A 14,333-nucleotide genomic window follows, 5' to 3' on the forward strand; every position below is an offset into this window, starting at 1 on the left:
TAGTTTTAGTGGTACATAACAAATTTCAAATCCTAGAGTTGATTTTGATCGAAAAAAGAGAGAACACCAGATGAATGAAACTCGAAACGAACGGTTTTTGATGTGGAGAACACATTAATTAATGTCGTTTCCCATTGATTCCACTCGCTCGGTGCCAGCGTTTGGTCCTGATTTGATTAATGTAAATGGTTTTGTAAAGTAAGAAAACGGATTTAAAATAGTTTTGACCCATAAGAAAACGGATTTAAAATAGTTTTGACCCATAAGTGCATTTTTTTCGTGCGGTAAAAATTGATAAAACCATTAGTTAAAGTGAGACCTGTTGTCTCTGTTCGATAGATTGACTTCAACAGTAAGATGAAATTCGGAGCACTCGTTTCGAGTTTTTGCGTCGGTATATCTGAGATGTTGCTTCTTAAGCGGCCCTTACACGATCATTAAAAGTATCATTACTAGAAAGTAATGCCATTTTTAATGAACGTGTAAGGGCAGTAATGGTGAATTCTCCATACAAATTTGGAATGTTATTACTTTGGTGGTAATCATTAAAAATGACATTACTTATGTCGTTTTCGCTTGAGAAAACTGAAACTAACCCAGGGCAGTTTCATCAAACAAACAATTTTCACGAAACAGTGTTAGTTTCGCACTTGGCAACCGGGGTTTTAGCAAACCTGATATAAAAACCAGGTTCGATTACATTTCTCTTCATGCTCTCTCGTAAATGTGCAAAATGACTATCGATGTGGCCGGATGGCTAAGAAAGTTTTGATATTTTCGGTTACAAGTTTGACTACATCACATAAAATCCAATAAGGCTACCGCTTGTTTGGCAGCCTTTCTGAGCCGATTTTATTTCTCTTTCATGTTTCGTTACTCCCATGTTTCGAAACTGAAGCAGAAAAATAGGCGCGTCTATAGAAATCGACTTACCTTCACAAAAATAACATTCACTTCATTATTATCGCGACAACATATTTGTTTTTATGAACTAATAGCATCTAAATTAAATTCTCTACACATTGTCAGGATAGATTTTTGATCCATGCTTTTGAAGGCGAGATATTCAATGAACAAGTTGAAAGTTGCCGTTTTCAGCTATGCAATTCTTCTTTCAGAAAAAAAGACTTTCCCGACCGTTAATGTCAATGAATCACTCTGAAATTTTCACAGAATAGTCTAAACTAATTGTCTAAGAGATTGTCAGTTGGGTTTATTTATATTCGTCACCGTTTCCGAGAAAATCAGATTTGAAGCGTGAAAATAGCCCTCTAAAACGCCCTTAAACACACTGGCCTCAGCCCTTAATTTCCACAGAAAAATGACATAAATGTCAGAGAGAACTCGATGCGTTGCGATGAGACTAGTAATGGCACTAATCGCATCGCGCTTGCTCTTACAAACACAACATTTTTCTGCTGAGCTTAAATGAACGGAGCTCTGGGTCTTTGGGTCAGGTTCTCAAGCAAAACGACAAAAGATCCGAATGTCATTCATTTGATTCCTGCAAAAAATAACATGTAGTCCAGAGTAAACAAGGAGGCGTTGCGTAGCGACAAGCGATTCTCATCGGTGCGGCAAACAACGAAGCAACACGTGCTCAATTTTTCGTGCGATTGACGAGCGAATAAAAGGTTTTCTAATGTCGTTTTCGTTTTTAAATTGCACTACACTGGTGCAGCGAAAGCTGCACTGGAACCGTTCGTTTTTATCAATTGCACTACTCCAGTGCTACACTTTTTCTGCACCGATACCACTGGTGTAGCACTCATCAAAAGTTCGGTGTAGCTCTGTGCAATGGAATCTTTTATTAGGTTTTTTATCGTGACGACACAAATGAACAAGTATTCATCCTTGACAGTTCAGCGGTACTGTTTACAAACAAGCTTAAACAAAAATCGAAGAGCACATCTAAAACAATCATCTTTACACTTTGCAACTAGTCACTTTTATTCAATAAATATCAAAAACGAACCGTATTCAATCGTGAACAAATGTTTTAAAACTTTATTCAGGCGATACGGACCGTAAATGGTCTGATCCAATTTGTCAATAAACAAACAAAAGAAATTTCTGTTTACAAACAGTACTGCTGAACTGTCAAAATGTGTTCATCCGATTGAGGTTAGCAGTGATGGTAAAAAACCTAATTGTAGTCAAGGGTTACTGTTTATGTTTTCATCATTTCTGTTCGTTTATTCATGCCATGGTGTAGCACTGCACCGGTGTAGTGCAGTTTAAAAACGAAAACGACATAAATTATTTTTAGTTATGGCGGAAGAAGAAGATAGTTTGATTGATATCGAAGTGCTAATTGGCACATTGTCGCAAAACTGAGTTACCGGTAGCGACACCTGCCAATGAAAAATGGAATCTAGAAAAGGAGAGTTTTTTCCGAAAATTTTCATATCGGCAGTAGTGATTTGAAACGATTTTTTCGATCTTTCAATAGATAGATATCAGCAAAAAAAAGTAAACTAGAAGCAGAAGAAAATCGATTTCAAATTAATTTACTGCTACCCCTTTTTTAGTGATTAAATATGGGAAATCTTCAGAAATGTGTAAAATTTTGTAAGGTTAGGTTTTTTCGGACCAACATTTTTTTTAATCAGAACCCAGTGTAGTGCTGATTTCTCGAGCATTAGGATCGAGAATCATTTATTTTTGATACTTTATTTGTTATTTCCGGGCATATTAAATATGGTTTTGAAAAATTATAAGGCTCAATTCTAAATAAACGTTAGTTTTCGCACAATACAAGAAGATTAACATTATCACCACAGACTAACAGACATGACAGTATGAGTAAATTCTAATAAAAATAATTTTTCGTGACGCACTAGTTCCACCTATATTGTACTGCGCGAACTATTTACTATCTGTACACCCCTTGTGTTATGTACAAGTTTTTTTACTAGTTGGTTTCCCCTCGTTTGTCAACACCGATCAGCTGCTTGCAGGGATGCCTGATTTCATCAAAATATTTGAAATGAATCGTCACAATAAATTATTGGATTACGTTGATAATATATTTAACTTTTTCGCGATGTTGGAAGGTAATCATTTATTTGACTCAACGTTGTTCATCTAGACTATTTTTTATTGTGTTTGTAGTTTTCACCCGAAATTAAGTGGCGGCAGACCAGAAGCAAGTAAATATTCACCCCGATTCTGCAATCCGACGGATTTGTGATACGAACGAATCTACACTTTCGTTCGAGTTCCAAATTTTGCATTCATTATTCCGTTCGACTTGGATGATTCGATAGACTCTCGTACAGGAACATTTGAAATTTCGAAAACTAATAATCAAAGCTGTCAACACTACTTAAACGTTCTACATTATTTATATTTTTCATTTCTTAGTAAACGAAACCGTCACAGTTGTATAAACAAATTAGAACGATTCTAAACCGAACAGAAGTAATACGCAACTCGATCGAGTAATGTTCGAAAATTTAACAACTCGAACGAATGATATTCGAGTTCATACCCAACTCGAACGGAATGCAGAATGGAAATTGCACATTCGATCGGAATATTTCAAATCGATCGACTTACAGAATAGGGGTGATTGTAACAAAACGGGTTCGATTTTGTATTGCGTTGGAGGATGAGAAGTAGGCACAATTACCCGCATACGCATGGCTGCCAGATGGCTGGCTAAACGCTACCAGCTGGAAAAATATGGCTGGCAGACATTCTGGTGACCGACTGCCTCACCGCTGCCAGATATACAACTCAAACGATACAAACGTATCCATCAGGATTTTTTCACATTGAAATCTTTGACACTTTCAGCGAAGGTGAGAAGATGAAAACGCTCGGCTAACTTAGATACAGGGCACTTTGTTTTGTCAAATTGGATTTGACAACCGTCACTGAATCAATTTTGGTAGCCGTCTGTGGGCCACGGCTGCCCTGGTAGCCAAAACGCTATGCGGGTATGTATATAGTTTTGGCAATATTTATTAAACAAACCAATACATTACAGGTGTTTCTGTATGAATGGCAGCTCTGTTGGTAAATGAAAAAAATAAACACAGTCTAGATGACAGACAGGATGTTTTTGATAGGGTAACGTGGCGCCATCATGACACATGTGAGTACTGTCCCAAATAAAGGAATATTCGAAATGACCGTTAAAATAATTGAAGAATCTAATTTGAGTGTCCTGTCTGTTAGTCTGTGTTATCACCGCAAAGTAAAATTTTTTCTTCTACTTATACTATGATTTTTCAAATGAATTAGCCCGTTTTTATGAGAAAAGTGAAATAAATAAAAATTCTACCGATTGGCCAGCTTTTGCTAAAAGTACCTTATGATCAAAAAAGAACCGGAATTTTCATTTTAAAATTCCCGCGCTTGTCCAATCGGTAAACTTTTATTCTCTCAACGTTGGCAACACTTTTATACACATTCTGTCAAATTTTGACGCATATCGTACGATTAGTTTTTGTTTGGCGTCTATACAAAGAAGTTGAAAAATTTTCGTGTGGGGATTTTTATAATGGATGAAAATTGAGAACAACGTGCGTGCATCAAATTTTGTGTTGCAAATGGATTTAAGTGTTCCGAAACGTTGAAAATGTTAGAAAAGGCCTTTGGTGAATCGTGTCTAGGAAAAACACAGGCATACGAGTGGTATAAACGCTTCAAAGGTGGTCGTACAAGCTTGGATCATGATGAGATCCCTGGCCGCCCAACAACATCTGTTACTGAAGAAAACATTGAATCGGCGAAGCAAATCGTGTTGCAAAATCGTTCTGTATCGATTAGAGAGATTGCTGTGTGGTTGGGCATCTCTTATGGATCAGCCGAACACATTTTAACTGATGTTTTGGGTTTGAAACGCGTCGCTTTTCGGCTGGTGCCAAAAAAGCTAAATTTCAGCGTTGGTTGTGTCGCAGTTTTTGGCCAAAAACTCAACCAATATCATCAACCAACCACCGTACTCTCCAGATATGGCCCCGTGTGACTTTTTCCTCTTCCCCAGACTCAAATTGCCATTGCGGGGAACGCGTTTTGAGACCATAGAGACCATAAAAGAGAATTCGCTGCGTGAACTAAAGGCCATACCTTCGGCGGCCTAGAAAAATTGTATGGAATATTGGATCAAGCGTTGGGATGCTAGTATTGCCGTAGGAGGAGAGTACTTTGAAGGCGATAATAAAGAAATTTATTAAAAATGGAAATTTTGCGTTTTTTAATAAAATTCCGGTTCTTTTTTGATCATAAGGTATTATCTCTAAAAACAAGCAGCGCCTATAAATTTAATTTTAGCGTTATTGTGCCAATCGGAGCAGTTCTTCAACGGAATTCGCTTTGGGATCGACAATCTCGCAACTACAGGGTGCTCGATCTTTTATGTCGGTATGTTCACATTGAATCACTTTGAGAAAAAATAACCGATTTCTATAGGTGATGTATTTTTATTCAGTTTGGTTCCTTGCAATATTTTTGGACTAATTTTTGAAAACAATATCAATTAAGTGGCCACCTTCATTAGCAATTACAAAATGTCTCCTTTTTTTCTGCATTTGCCATTACCTTTTCGAGCATCTACGGTGTTATAGCGTCGATTTCAGCACGAATGTATGCCTTGAACTAGTCAACAGTTTGAGGCTGGTTGGCGTAAATCTTGCTTTTCAGATAACCTTTCTGGGTAGCCAGTCAATGTCCCCTCTTTTTTCCGGATATGCACGTTGAGTTTACACAATAAACAGACTGTTTTCTCGATGTAAAGTGTCACAATTTCAGCGCGTTTTTTCAGTGTGGATTGTACGGAATTGACGCCTACAAAACATATATGATGCAATCACTCGGTTGGTAAATGTGAAAGTTATTTAGCGTTTACATACCAACATAAAAGACGGAGCACCCTGTTTCTGAACTAGGTTCTTGTAAATAAATGTTGGAAAGAGGTTTCGAAGACAATAGAAATTACTGATAAGTACAGTCAATGAAAGTGCATCAAAACAGTTTTGAGAATATTTCGAATTGTTTCGATGAAAAAAGTTCATACATTTTTTGAATTTTCAGACGAAAATGCAGATTAAGATGGAAAAAATCAACGCGATTCTTTTGGTTGAGTGTTACGAAAAGTACCAAGAATCTAACGGCAACGACATGATTGATACTGTCGAAGAAGGGCAATTTAAAATGGCACCTAGTCATATTGAAACATTCATTTGAGCTAGCCAAAACATCCAGTGTACAATTTTAGTTGCTATTCTATTTCGCCTCCCAGCAAGAAAGTTAAAACGAATTTCGAAAAGAATAACCAATCGGTACTACTTAATGAAAATAGAGCTTTGATAGTTGCACCACTGGAGCAAAATACGTCGAAACGTGGCAAAGATTTGCATTCTGCAAAAAGCTACAACTTCGGATAGAGCTGCCAGCAATTGACACTAACAGACGGCTCTCTCTAGCTTTTAATAGAGACATCCTAAAATATGCGATTTGAGTCAGATATCATTAAGTATGAAGTATCATTAAATCATAGCGAAAAGAGGATGCCGTTTGGCGAGAACACTGTCAAAAGGGAACGCATATCGCTTTGATCTCGTAATACTTTTATCGAAGTTAGAAAAAACATATTTATTCACAGATACAGTTTAATCAGTTCATCACTAACTGCCGAAGGTGTCAATATTCCCAGATCCGTAAAAAGCAGCGTAATGTAAACGGGCGGCGTGTAATCCACCAGCGGGTGTGCTTTCGAGATGTCACCGAGGCTGGTTTTGAGATACTGTGCAAAAACAGAATATCGATTAATAACTCACACCACTGCCCTCAACGAACGTATTGTATCCCGTACCTTGTAGTCATCCGGTAGATCTCGCTGATTCAACGGGTACAGCCGGGTAAATTTGAAACTCTCCACCAGTACGTAAAATGGTTTCTTCATCTCACGAGCACACATGGCCATCGTAAAGGTTCCGACTCGATTGATGATCCCACCGCTCTCCACGACTCCTTCGGCACCGACAAAGACCAAATCAACGGTTTCCATCACATAACCGACCGCCGAATCCAGAATGAGTGTACATTCGATTCCCTCGGCTTTCAGTTCTTTCTGCATCTGCTCCCTAGAAAAAAAATTAGCCGGTTTAAGTTCGCTCAATGAAAATGACGGTACCCTACCCCTGCTTATCGACAAAACTCTGCGTGCAATAGACCTGAAAGCGTTTGTTCGCTTTTGCCGCCAGGATCAGTGTATCCCGAACGGTTCGAGAGCGAGCATGAGTCAGTATGCGACACCCATCGCTGATAAATCCGCAGGCCTGTTTCGCAACGATGTGCCTACTTTCCAGCAGTTTGTCCAGAAAAGTCTTTCCCCGACTCAACATAATCTGCCGAACTTCATCCATGGTTTTATCGTCGAATTTGGCCAGCGTAATGAAGCGGGAGAACAGTTCGCTTCCGGATACAACCGATGTCATCGGTTTGTCTGTGTTACGCATGGACTGCACCGCCGCCTGAATGGTGGAGTGCAACTCCTGCACAGTGTCAACTACGGAACAACTATGGTTAGACAATTTCGGCAAAAAACACACAAACACGTGCAATTTACACTTTGTTTTCTCCAGCACCATCAGCAAAGTTTTGATAGCGGCGATTCCGGACGACAGACCATCATCCTCGTCCAAAATACCCAAGAAGTACTGTTCGACATCTAAAGAAGCGAAGCGTACATTAGGCAAACGATATGACAAACCCGTGTCTGAACTTGGATACGAACCAAACTTTCCGCTCTTCTGTTTCATCTGGACAATTTTAAATATGTAGAAACGTGCAGTGAAATTCCCGAAATTCCAAATAATATGTTAGCACCAGCACCACGGACTTTCGACTTCTTTTTTGACCAGCCCGGTGGCAAGGATAGGGCGCTCTAGCAAGTGCTATTGTAGCCAACATCTGGGGCATTTGGTGGGCAATCAGAGCGCTCAGAGTATGGAAAACAAAAATTCGAGCATTTCAATTCGAGTAAAATCTTAATTTCCTTATCGTAGTGATGATTTTCTGATCGATAATTTGCGGGGAAGTGCTTTAAAGGGTACTGAATAAACAAGTAGTTTGTAATATCCAATTTTTTGTTAGCCATTCTTCTTCATTGTTTTGGTTTTTGCAGAATGATGCTGACCACAGTTTCATGACGTCATAGCAGGGTGATGTTTTTGACAGTTCTTGTATTTGTTTTCGTTTCAAAGCAAATTACATTCTCCTCGGTTTTTAAACTAATTTTGGGTAGCAGCGAATTAGTCGCATACATGCACTGAAAAAAATCTCATACCAGCTATTTTTCGAAGATGGGCGAATCTAACATTGACAGCAAATGGAGAAAAACAACATGACTGTTTCGACTTTGGTTTTAATTCGTATTATCGATTTATCAAAATTTGTCGTATATTCTTTGATCAATGTTTGATAAATCGAAGAACTGTTGGTTAATCTTAAAAAGGTATAAATACTTTCACTTTTCTTCTACTACCTTGATCAAAAAGTTTCCGGAAATTATTTAGAAAACTGAAAATTCAAGATTATTCATCAAAATCAATATTGTTCCCTTCAAAGTACTCCCCATTGACTGCAACAAACTTATGCCAGCGCTTGATCTAATCCTCGAAAAAAAATTTATATTAAGTTTTCCATATGGCCATCCGAGCCATCTACGATTTTTCCATAATCTCATCTCGAGTGCTGAAACGTTATCCGTGAACATTTGGCTAAAAACGAAACGAATACCAACCATCGCAACCACCGAATTCATCTGAGTTGTCACTCTGCAACTTTTTTTTATTCGGTCAACTCAAGAAACCGCTCCGTGGAACGCGTTTCAACACCCAAGATGAGATTATGGAAAACTCGCAGATGGCTCGGATGGCCATACCGAAAACTGATTATAAAAAAACGTTTCGAGGAATAGATCAAACACTGGCATAAGTTTGATGCAGTCGATAGGGAGTACTTTGAAGGGAACAATATTGATTTTGATGAATAATATTGTATTTTTAACTTTTTGAATAAATTCCGGGAACTGTTCGATCGATTTTCGTGAATTTGGCTAGTATCCGCGACTAAGACAAATTTGCGGGTAATTTTATCCTCCCATTTACTATTTTTAGCCGTAAAAAGTTCGGAAACATTCTAAAATAACGAAAATAAATAGTTTCGCCCTTCCTTTCTAGTAATTGAAGTATCGCTCTGTTTGTTGGAGTGGAACACGGAGGGCGAAACTTACAAATGGAATGACAGTTTCTCCTTTTATAGTTCTTTGTACTACTGAGATTGAGATATATGTAGAATTCGAATTTTTAGTCAAATTTGTAGGATCATGAAGCATTTATTCGTAGGAGACAGAAACTCGATTCTGTAGAAATCTGTGAAAGCTTGTTTCATTTTGGCGTTTGAAATTTCATAATAATATCGTATGGTTTTTAGTCACAAGAAAATCGTATGCGAATCATAAGACCGCCTTTTGACCGTCACGAAAATTGGAATTTCAATAAAAAGCCTTATGAAATTCATACGAAATTTTCAGGAACATTGTGCGAAATTTCTATGACAAACAAAACTTCTCTCATATACTATGGAAATCATAAGTTGTTCGTATGAAAACTATATTAGTGATAAAGGAGATGTACACTAAGATTTAATTCCTTTGCCCGATAAATTTTTCAACGAAAATTTTAGATAATCAATAGAAATAACCTATATTTCGGTGCATGAATTTTATTTTACAAAAAATATGCAAATTTTCACCGGATGATCAGTTTTACACGTTTTCATACAGAATTCTTTAAATAGATATACAAATTCACACGGTAAATCTATCTAGTCGCCGAGTACGGTAAAAATCGTACTGTCCGTATGGTAAAATTGTCTTTCAGTAACCGAACTTGGCGTGAAAACCAGCTGTCAAACAGTTGTTAACATTTTCAGTAAGTCTTGAAGGGTTCGTTCGGTTAGAACTATTCAAAGCTTGTTGTTTACTTATGGGGAGAAAATAGTTTCATATCACTATGTCCACTTGACAGTGCGGTAAAGTTTCATTTTCCATCGAATAATATAAGATGAAAATGAAATTTATGGCCGCTGACCGTCAGCATATCCCTACTAATTCATTTGACTTTTGCTGCCATTTTCAAGTGAAGCTCCCAGAATTCATCGTCAGTTGAATAATCGTACCTAGTCATTTGAAGTTTTGCTTGCTCATTTTCAAATGTCAAGTAGTATAGTTGCTTCAGTGTCTTCGCTCTTGGTAGTAAGCAGATTCGAACGAATAGAATTATAAATGGAGTAAAGTCTTAAAAATGAAACCTGAATGAAGAAAAAATTAATTTATGTGTATTCTGTGATTGATATTTCAGCAATTCGAATGTTTACATGAACCTCATTTGAAGGCCGCTCTCACACTATTGAAAGAAATATTTTGTTACTTCAAGAGATCAACTGACGGTAATTAAACTGAGCCTCGATTGAAAAAAAAAACGAGTGATGAACTGAATGCTGCTCGTTCGGGCCGTCAGCAAACATTGTGTGTGTGTCAGCGAGTGAAGTTTACTGCAGTGGAGAGATCGTCAATGTGTTCCACATTCAGTTTCAATTGAATTGAATGAAGTTTTACTGCACTGCCACTTGATGCCAATACAATTCGATGGAGAGTAATTTCTGGTGGACTTGACAGGTTGTGCAATACTCCGAAAGGCGCTCCTAGTTCCGGTTTTTAGACATTTGTATGGCCCTTATTACGAGTATCACTAAACGGTGAAAACCAAGTGAAGTGAATGTAGGTCGTTATCACGAAAGTCGCTTCAGAGAAAAAAGTAATTACTTAGATGAGCTTGTTGTTATTACGAACATCAAATCAATAGGTAATAGGTTAAATCAAGTGAAGTGATATATAAGTGAAGTGAAAGTGGAAATGAGACCGGTAATAAGAGCCTATATTTTTTCGTGAATCTATAGTACACCGTAGTCACGACTGGTTCGAATTTTCTTCACTCGTTTCTATGAAAAATTTCCAAAATCGAAAAACCTAATCGTATGTTTAAAATGGGTATTGCTTTATGAAATCCAAAAATTCATTCAAATTCAGAATTCTAACCAAAAGTAAACAAACACAAAAAAATTACCGAATCATTCGTTAGATCCATTTGGTTTACGGTTTACGGTAGTTGCTTGACAATTCAGCAGTAACCGAACAATCGGTAATCAATTCAATTACCGAGCTGATTACCAAACGTTCAGCTGTTGAAATATATCGCAGAATCATGAAACATTACAATAGAGGTATATTTTGCAAATTAATCTTTTGAAATGGGGATTGCATCATAAGATTTGTCGTATGATTATCACTACTCATTTTGTGTAACTCAAACCGAATATTTATTTCAGTGTAAGTTTCGCCCTTGTTTGAAACAGTCATTATTTGTATCCGTGTGCCCCTTGATTTTCTATCAGCTGTCATTCTTAAAAAAAACAATATCGATCATACAAAAGGTCTGCTTCGGTGTTGCGATAGCCATCTTGCACGAAAGATTTTCCCCGGGAACTTCGTGATGTCCCAAACACTCCCGGAGGTGTACGTATATTCATTTTGTTTTGCTTAGAAAATTTCAATAAATATCCCAAATCACATTTCTCTTCCCCTTCCCAGCCCCTGCAACAATCCGACTCAGTTTTGTCGGTTGTGTTTTTCTCGGCAAAACATTCACTGGGTTATTCGTACTAATGGAACCGAAGTCGATCTACCGTTTATCAACACTATCGGTTCGTGTCTGGGCGTGTGGCTCAAGTTGGACGAAGACTTTCCCTGTGCTGTATGTCGCAAGTGTACCACGGAAATAGAACGAATAATTGAGTTCCGCGAAAACTGTCGTTTGTGTGACGAGGCACTGAAACAGAAACGACAGAACGATCCAACCGCACTGGTTCTGTTCTATGATCTTCTGTTTCATCTGGACAATTTTAAATATGTAGAAACGTGCAGTGAAATTCCCGAAATTCCAAATAATATGTTAGCACCAGCACCACGGACTTTCGACTTCTTTTTTGACCAGCCCGGTGGCAAGGATAGGGCGCTCTAGCAAGTGCTATTGTAGCCAACATCTGGGGCATTTGGTGGGCAATCAGAGCGCTCAGAGTATGGAAAACAAAAATTCGAGCATTTCAATTCGAGTAAAATCTTAATTTCCTTATCGTAGTGATGATTTTCTGATCGATAATTTGCGGGGAAGTGCTTTAAAGGGTACTGAATAAACAAGTAGTTTGTAATATCCAATTTTTTGTTAGCCATTCTTCTTCATTGTTTTGGTTTTTGCAGAATGATGCTGACCACAGTTTCATGACGTCATAGCAGGGTGATGTTTTTGACAGTTCTTGTATTTGTTTTCGTTTCAAAGCAAATTACATTCTCCTCGGTTTTTAAACTAATTTTGGGTAGCAGCGAATTAGTCGCATACATGCACTGAAAAAAATCTCATACCAGCTATTTTTCGAAGATGGGCGAATCTAACATTGACAGCAAATGGAGAAAAACAACATGACTGTTTCGACTTTGGTTTTAATTCGTATTATCGATTTATCAAAATTTGTCGTATATTCTTTGATCAATGTTTGATAAATCGAAGAACTGTTGGTTAATCTTAAAAAGGTATAAATACTTTCACTTTTCTTCTACTACCTTGATCAAAAAGTTTCCGGAAATTATTTAGAAAACTGAAAATTCAAGATTATTCATCAAAATCAATATTGTTCCCTTCAAAGTACTCCCCATTGACTGCAACAAACTTATGCCAGCGCTTGATCTAATCCTCGAAAAAAAATTTATATTAAGTTTTCCATATGGCCATCCGAGCCATCTACGATTTTTCCATAATCTCATCTCGAGTGCTGAAACGTTATCCGTGAACATTTGGCTAAAAACGAAACGAATACCAACCATCGCAACCACCGAATTCATCTGAGTTGTCACTCTGCAACTTTTTTTTATTCGGTCAACTCAAGAAACCGCTCCGTGGAACGCGTTTCAACACCCAAGATGAGATTATGGAAAACTCGCAGATGGCTCGGATGGCCATACCGAAAACTGATTATAAAAAAACGTTTCGAGGAATAGATCAAACACTGGCATAAGTTTGATGCAGTCGATAGGGAGTACTTTGAAGGGAACAATATTGATTTTGATGAATAATATTGTATTTTTAACTTTTTGAATAAATTCCGGGAACTGTTCGATCGATTTTCGTGAATTTGGCTAGTATCCGCGACTAAGACAAATTTGCGGGTAATTTTATCCTCCCATTTACTATTTTTAGCCGTAAAAAGTTCGGAAACATTCTAAAATAACGAAAATAAATAGTTTCGCCCTTCCTTTCTAGTAATTGAAGTATCGCTCTGTTTGTTGGAGTGGAACACGGAGGGCGAAACTTACAAATGGAATGACAGTTTCTCCTTTTATAGTTCTTTGTACTACTGAGATTGAGATATATGTAGAATTCGAATTTTTAGTCAAATTTGTAGGATCATGAAGCATTTATTCGTAGGAGACAGAAACTCGATTCTGTAGAAATCTGTGAAAGCTTGTTTCATTTTGGCGTTTGAAATTTCATAATAATATCGTATGGTTTTTAGTCACAAGAAAATCGTATGCGAATCATAAGACCGCCTTTTGACCGTCACGAAAATTGGAATTTCAATAAAAAGCCTTATGAAATTCATACGAAATTTTCAGGAACATTGTGCGAAATTTCTATGACAAACAAAACTTCTCTCATATACTATGGAAATCATAAGTTGTTCGTATGAAAACTATATTAGTGATAAAGGAGATGTACACTAAGATTTAATTCCTTTGCCCGATAAATTTTTCAACGAAAATTTTAGATAATCAATAGAAATAACCTATATTTCGGTGCATGAATTTTATTTTACAAAAAATATGCAAATTTTCACCGGATGATCAGTTTTACACGTTTTCATACAGAATTCTTTAAATAGATATACAAATTCACACGGTAAATCTATCTAGTCGCCGAGTACGGTAAAAATCGTACTGTCCGTATGGTAAAATTGTCTTTCAGTAACCGAACTTGGCGTGAAAACCAGCTGTCAAACAGTTGTTAACATTTTCAGTAAGTCTTGAAGGGTTCGTTCGGTTAGAACTATTCAAAGCTTGTTGTTTACTTATGGGGAGAAAATAGTTTCATATCACTATGTCCACTTGACAGTGCGGTAAAGTTTCATTTTCCATCGAATAATATAAGATGAAAATGAAATTTATGGCCGCTGACCGTCAGCATATCCCTACTAATTCATTTGACTTT

At 37.3% G+C, this 14,333-nt stretch overlaps 2 protein-coding genes across 2 annotated transcripts; one reads left to right on the top strand and one right to left on the bottom strand.

Moving 5' to 3' along the window:
* Positions 1–6,602: 6,602 nt before the first annotated feature.
* On the bottom strand, positions 6,603–7,876 carry LOC131433261 (translation initiation factor eIF-2B subunit alpha). The gene is made up of 5 exons (XM_058600093.1): positions 7,748–7,876; positions 7,580–7,681; positions 7,150–7,519; positions 6,824–7,094; positions 6,603–6,754 (listed from the first exon to the last, which is right to left on the bottom strand). The coding sequence occupies exons 1-5, from the start codon at positions 7,770–7,772 to the stop codon at positions 6,608–6,610; spliced, it is 915 nt and encodes a 304-aa protein (XP_058456076.1). The 5' UTR covers positions 7,773–7,876; the 3' UTR covers positions 6,603–6,607.
* Positions 7,877–11,416: 3,540 nt separating this feature from the next.
* Positions 11,417–12,664, top strand: LOC131433293 (uncharacterized). The gene is made up of 2 exons (XM_058600095.1): positions 11,417–11,590; positions 11,666–12,664. The coding sequence occupies exons 1-2, from the start codon at positions 11,568–11,570 to the stop codon at positions 12,093–12,095; spliced, it is 453 nt and encodes a 150-aa protein (XP_058456078.1). The 5' UTR covers positions 11,417–11,567; the 3' UTR covers positions 12,096–12,664.
* The last annotated feature ends 1,669 nt before the right edge of the window (positions 12,665–14,333 follow it).

Source organism: Malaya genurostris, chromosome 1, assembly GCF_030247185.1.
Source record: "Malaya genurostris strain Urasoe2022 chromosome 1, Malgen_1.1, whole genome shotgun sequence".
Taxonomy (NCBI): domain Eukaryota; kingdom Metazoa; phylum Arthropoda; class Insecta; order Diptera; family Culicidae; genus Malaya; species Malaya genurostris.